This window comes from Geospiza fortis, unplaced genomic scaffold (genome assembly GCF_000277835.1).
Source record: "Geospiza fortis unplaced genomic scaffold, GeoFor_1.0 scaffold355, whole genome shotgun sequence".
NCBI classification, from domain to species: domain Eukaryota; kingdom Metazoa; phylum Chordata; class Aves; order Passeriformes; family Thraupidae; genus Geospiza; species Geospiza fortis.
This window is the reverse complement of record NW_005054714.1, coordinates 47,718-54,536: the sequence shown is the minus strand read 5'-3', so window position 1 is coordinate 54,536 and position 6,819 is coordinate 47,718. Positions and strand designations below refer to the sequence as shown.

At 49.5% G+C, this 6,819-nt stretch overlaps 1 protein-coding gene across 1 annotated transcript in view; it reads left to right on the top strand.

Moving 5' to 3' along the window:
• Positions 1-1,228, top strand: part of LOC102031693 (angiopoietin-4-like) — a gene marked incomplete at its 5' end in the record, with an annotated part of 19,538 nt that extends 18,310 nt beyond the window's left edge. The window contains one exon of the mRNA XM_031065239.1: positions 344-1,228. Coding sequence (XP_030921099.1) covers positions 344-490 — 147 coding nt within the window. The remainder of the gene's footprint in view (positions 1-343) is intronic.
• Positions 1,229-6,819: the final 5,591 nt, after the last annotated feature.

The window sequence follows — 6,819 nt, the reverse complement described above, 5'->3', positions numbered from 1 at the left end:
TTGTTATAATTACTAGAAATTATATATTATTATATATTATAATTATAATGTATTTAATATTTTTCATGAGGTAAGATTAGGAGAAAAATAAAGTAAATTTAAAACTTTAAAAGGGTATAAAGAATATTTTATTAAAAGCAATTAAATTTTAAAAAAACCATAATAATCAAAACAAAATAATTTATTTTTTACTGATTATGATGTTTTTATGGGTTTTTTTGTATGTCTGTATTTTGGGATTTTTTGTTGTATTTTGGGGTTTTTTGTTGTATTTGCGGGGGTTTTTTTGGTATTTTTTGGTGTTTTTTTACCGCTCCTGATCTCCTTTCTCCGCTTCGCCCAGGGCGGCCGATATTCCATCAAGAACCGGAAGATGCTGGGCCCGGATGGGATCGTGTGGTATTCCTGGAAGGACACGGACTACTATTCCCTGCGGAAGGTGGTGATGATGATCCGGCCGCGCGCGTTCCGGCCCCACCTCTCCCCGTGAGGCGTCCCGGGACCTTCCCCTCTTCACATCCCGCGGAACGGCGGGAATGGAGGGACGGGAAACGGATTCGGGACGGACCAAGCCAGAGCTGTTGGGTTTTGTGGGAATGGATCCAGCCAGGATCCAACAGGGAATTAATCTGAGGGCTCCAACACTGAAGATCTCCTGGGAATGTGGAGGTGATTCCTGGGAAGGGAATGGATCCAACTGGGATTCAACAGGGAATTATCCGAGTCTTCCAAAGTGGGAGATCTCCTGGGAATGTGGAGGTGATTCCTGGGAAAGGAATGGATCCAACCGGGATCCAACAGGGAATTTATCTGAGTCACCCAATGTTGGAGATCTCCTGGGAATGTGGAAGTGATTCCTGGAAAGGGAATGGATCCAACCAGGATCCAACAGGGAATTGATCCGAGTCCTCCAACATGGGAGATCTCCTGGGAATGTGGAGGTGATTCCTGGAAAGGGAATGGACCCAACCCAGATCCAAATCTCTTGGGAATTTGGTGGAGGTGATTCCTGGAAAGGGAATGGATCCAGCCGAGATCCAACAGGGAATTTATCTGAGTCCTCCAATGTTGGAGATCTCCTGGGAATTGGAGGTGATTCTTGGGAAGGGACTGGATCCAACCAGGATCCAAATCTCCTGGCAATGTGGAGATGGTTCCTGGGAAGGGATTGGATCCAACAGGGAATTGATCCAAGTCCTCCAACGATGGAGATCTCCTGGGAATGTGGAAGGGACTGGATCCAACTGGGATCCAAATCTCCTGGGAATGTGGAGGTGGTTCCTGGGAAGGGAATGGATCCAACCAGGATCCAACAGGGAATTGATCCGAGTCCTCCAATGCTGGAGATCTCCTGGGAATGTGGAAGGGACTGGATCCAACTGGGATCCAAATCTCCTGGGAATGTGGAGGTGGTTCCTGGGAAGGGAATGGATCCAACCAGGATCCAACAGGGAATTGATCCGAGTCCTCCAATGCTGGAGATCTCCTGGGAATGTGGAAGGGACTGGATCCAACTGGGATCCAAATCTCCTGGGAATGTGGAGGTGGTTCCTGGGAAGGGAATGGATCCAACCAGGATCCAACAGGGAATTGATCCGAGTCCTCCAATGCTGGAGATCTCCTGGGAATGTGGAAGGGACTGGATCCAACTGGGATCCAAATCTCCTGGGAATGTGGAGGTGGTTCCTGGGAAGGGAATGGATCCAACCAGGATCCAACAGGGAATTGATCCGAGTCCTCCAATGCTGGAGATCTCCTGGGAATGTGGAAGGGACTGGATCCAACTGGGATCCAAATCTCCTGGGAATGTGGAGGTGGTTCCTGGGAAGGGAATGGATCCAACCAGGATCCAACAGGGAATTGATCCGAGTCCTCCAATGCTGGAGATCTCCTGGGAATGTGGAAGGGACTGGATCCAACTGGGATCCAAATCTCCTGGGAATGTGGAGGTGGTTCCTGGGAAGGGAATGGATCCAACCAGGATCCAACAGGGAATTGATCCGAGTCCTCCAATGCTGGAGATCTCCTGGGAATGTGGAAGGGACTGGATCCAACTGGGATCCAAATCTCCTGGGAATGTGGAGGTGGTTCCTGGGAAGGGAATGGATCCAACCAGGATCCAACAGGGAATTGATCCGAGTCCTCCAATGCTGGAGATCTCCTGGGAATGTGGAAGGGACTGGATCCAACTGGGATCCAAATCTCCTGGGAATGTGGAGGTGGTTCCTGGGAAGGGAATGGATCCAACCAGGATCCAACAGGGAATTGATCCGAGTCCTCCAATGCTGGAGATCTCCTGGGAATGTGGAAGGGACTGGATCCAACTGGGATCCAAATCTCCTGGGAATGTGGAGGTGGTTCCTGGGAAGGGAATGGATCCAACCAGGATCCAACAGGGAATTGATCCGAGTCCTCCAATGCTGGAGATCTCCTGGGAATGTGGAAGGGACTGGATCCAACTGGGATCCAAATCTCCTGGGAATGTGGAGGTGGTTCCTGGGAAGGGAATGGATCCAACCAGGATCCAACAGGGAATTGATCCGAGTCCTCCAATGCTGGAGATCTCCTGGGAATGTGGAAGGGACTGGATCCAACTGGGATCCAAATCTCCTGGGAATGTGGAGGTGGTTCCTGGGAAGGGAATGGATCCAACCAGGATCCAACAGGGAATTGATCCGAGTCCTCCAATGCTGGAGATCTCCTGGGAATGTGGAAGGGACTGGATCCAACTGGGATCCAAATCTCCTGGGAATGTGGAGGTGGTTCCTGGGAAGGGAATGGATCCAACCAGGATCCAACAGGGAATTGATCCGAGTCCTCCAATGCTGGAGATCTCCTGGGAATGTGGAAGGGACTGGATCCAACTGGGATCCAAATCTCCTGGGAATGTGGAGGTGGTTCCTGGGAAGGGAATGGATCCAACCAGGATCCAACAGGGAATTGATCCGAGTCCTCCAATGCTGGAGATCTCCTGGGAATGTGGAAGGGACTGGATCCAACTGGGATCCAAATCTCCTGGAAATGTGGAGATGATTCCTGGGAAGGGCATTCCCAAGACTAAATCCAGTTGTTCGGGCGCTGGGAAGCAGCTCCAGGCTGATCCTCGCGGAGTTCCATGACTTCCAACCCAACGGAATTTCCCAAGGGAAGCAACGGAAGCGTTCCCGGGGAAATTTTCCACGTGGGGCTTGATGGAGCAGATTTTATTCCCGAGGTTTTGCATCCCGCTCCCAAAGATCCCGAAGATCCACAACCGCAGGGATCCAAGCTGCGTTCCCAGGGAATGAATCACAGGAAAATGAGGAAGGGTTGTGTTCCACACCCTTGGGAATAAAAAGATCCCAAATTAAAGGATTCCAGAGCAAAAAAGAAAAAAAAAAACCAAACCAAAAACTGGGAATTTTTTCCATTTTTCCTCCTGTTTTCACCTCCCTGCCCTTCCTCCCGCAAAGAATTCCAGACGGATTTTCCATCCTTCCTAAAAAGGGATCGGGAATGATCAGACAGGATTTACAAACTATTTTTCTCACTGCCTTACTTGGGATAATTAAAATTATTTGGCTAATTTGAATAATTCATTTGAATGATTAATTCGGATAATTAATTTGGATAATTAATTTTAATTTTCCATGGGTAGTTTCTGCCAGAAACCCTCCTTTTTTTCCTGGCTTTGCCTTTTCCCAGGATCCAGATTCGGAAGCTGGCACTCAGCTCCGCCCCTCCCTGCATTTGGTGATGAATATCTAATTTAATTTAATTTAATTTAATTTTATTTTATTTTATTTTATTTTATTCAATTAATATTTAATTAAATGACCTTTTTTCCTATTCCATGTTTTCTGAGGAGGGTAAAATGGATGTATCCCTTCCAACCACTCCCTTCCCTCTTGGTGCTCTCCTGGTGGATTCTTTCCGATATTCCAGACTCTGTTTTTCCCTGGAATGTCATTTTTTTAAATGGATAAATCCACGGACAAGTTGCCTTCCAAGCATCCTACAAATAAATAATTCCCAGAGAACGAACCGACGTTTTTTTTGGCTCTTGGTTTTCCTTGGAAGTTTTCCAAGGGTGTGAGGAATTCGCAAGACTCCCCCGGATGTGTCTTGGATCTGAACGTTCCCATTGGATCAAAATTCCGCGATCCTCCCTGGATAAGCAATGCCCTGCTAAGGGATTCATTAATCACTTAATAAGCAGAGTTTAATTAATTAATGATCCCATTACTGTTATTAATCCACCATCTGATGGATTTAATTAATTATTAAATTCTGATGGATTTAATTAAATTGTTAAAATAATTTAATTAATTATTAAATTATTATTTAATAATTAAATTATTAAATAATTAAATTAATTATTAAATTTGATTAATTATTAAATCCCACAGGCTGATCTGGAGAGAATCCTTCCATCCTTCCTTTCCCACAGCGTTTATCCCAGGTGCAAATCCCTCCCTTTTATCCAAGTCTTGGATTCCAGAAGGTTCCAGGGAATCCTTGGAGCCTTTTCCAGAGGGAAAGGAGAGCTGGGATTTGGGCAAGGGCTGGAGGGGCAGGAGGCAGGGAATGGCTTCCAGTGGGAAAGGGGAGCTTGGGGTGGTGGGGTCTTGATTCCTGGCTGGGCTGGGATTCCCAGAGAATCCCTGGATCCCTGGCAGTGTCCCAGGGTGGATTTGGATCACCCTGGGATGGTGGGAAGTGTCCCTGGGATCATGGGATTGAAGGTCCATGGATCCCATCCCAAACCATTCCGGGATTCTGGGATCAAGGACACTCAGGATCCATCCCGAGGGATTTTTATGGAATTTGGGGATGGAAAAGGGAAGGGAGACCCTTCCTGGAGTCCCCAATTCCCAGGGAAGCCCCTGGATCCTGAAATTCCTTCCCATATTTGGGATGGGGATGGATCCAATACAGGAGATCTGGGAGAGCTGGGAATGTGCAGCTGGATCAGGGGAGGATCCAGGGAATCCTTGGAGCCGCTTCCCGATCCCAAAGGGGCTCCAGGAGAGCTGGGATTTGGGCAAGGGCTGGAGGGGCAGGAGGCAGGGAATGGCTTCCAGTGGGAAAGGGGAGCTTGGGATGGTGGGATCTTGGGAAGGGATTCCTGGCTGGGCTGGGATTCCCGGAGAATCCCTGGATCCCTGGGAATGTCCAAGGAAAAGCTGGAGCACCCTGGGATCAGGGAAGGCATCAGTGGGAGAAGAATGATTCCCCAGATTGTCGTTCCTCAGGATTCCTCAGGCCATGGAATGGGATGATCCCGGAATCCTGGAATGGTTTGGGTGGGACGGGACCTCAAAGCTCCTCCCATTCCATGGGCAGGGGCACCTCCCACCGTCCCGGCTTTTTCAGGAAGCGTGGATGGATCCATGCCCTCTTCTCCTGTCCCACCTGGACACCACAGGATTCCCACAGGCGAGCCCAAACCCCTTTCCCTGGATTTGTCTGATCCCACGCCCATGGGAATCACTCATCCTCAAAGATTCCCGGGATCAGGAAGGATCCTGAGATCTGGGATCTCCTTATCCCGGATCAGAGAGGATTGGATCAGGAGGAACGGACACTTTGGACCCTCTGGAATGCTGCTCCTAAATTTTGGTCCCATTTTCCGGTGGAAAAAAAGATGGGAGAGGAACCTTCCCATTGCTTCCTTCCCTGCGGCTGGAGCAGGAATTCCCGGGATCTCCTCCTGGCCCTGAGGAATGGATTTTTTTTTTTGCCTGTTCCATGGATATTCCATGGATGGATGATCCCACCTCACCCAGCTCTCTCCCAGTTTCCTCCTCTCCCAGCGCACGGATGGAACCGGGATCCAACTCCCAGCTCCAGGTCTGGGACGGGAAAACTTCATGGGGCGAGTTTGGAACTCCCAAACCTTCCCATCCCACCAGCTTTTTGGGGAATGGAGGAGAGAACAGCCCAGCCTCCCGTCCTAATTCCCTCCTTTCCTCCTTTTCCTGACTCTGGGATGCCCCAATCCCGAAAAAAACCAAAAAACCACACGGGAAGCGCCGCAGGGATCATGGAAACCAAAGGAAAGGCCAAGGCAGTTTTATTTACATCCGATGTGTACAAAAAAAAGGACAGCTCGTGCCACAACCTGTCCCCAATCCCGTTTTTTCCCCCCTTTCCCCAGGATTCTCCCCGGGGGTTCCGGGTCGGAGCTCGGGATGTCTTATCCAGACACAGTGGAGACCCAAACCCCATCGTTCACACCCGGGTTGGAATTCTGGGGGTGCTGCAGGGCTGGGAAACACTTCCAGCAACCGGGAATGCAGGGAATTCCCACCCCACCCTCTGGAAAATCCAATCTTCCATCTCCCCGCCCTTCCCGGGAGATGACTCCCAAAAACGGAATCCAGGAATGGATTCCCATCTCCCGGAATACTGGGAGGGGTTTTCCACCCTTCCTGGTGTCACCAGGAGGTGCCACCGCTGTCCCCAAGGGGCTCCCATGGATTTTTTTTCCCTGCTCTCCACAGGGCTCCATCCCACCTCCAGCTTTTTCCCGAATTTTTCCCTCACTCCCTTCCATCGTGGTCTCCACAGCCCCGCCCTGGCTTCTCCTGCTGCTCCCCCTCCGGGAGCCGATGTTTTTCCAGCTGGAAAAGGGGGGATTTCACCCAAGAATTCCCACCGGGATTGGTTTTTTTGGGAGGGTTTTACAAAAAAAAAACTTCTTTGGGAATTCAAGGGGCTTTCCAATGTCACCCTTGGGAAGGATCACGGGCGTCTCCAACAGCCGGGAAAAAACCTTTGGAGCAAGGGAATTTCACTCCCTGACCACCTCCAACGGCGGCGGTGGGCAAAAAGAAA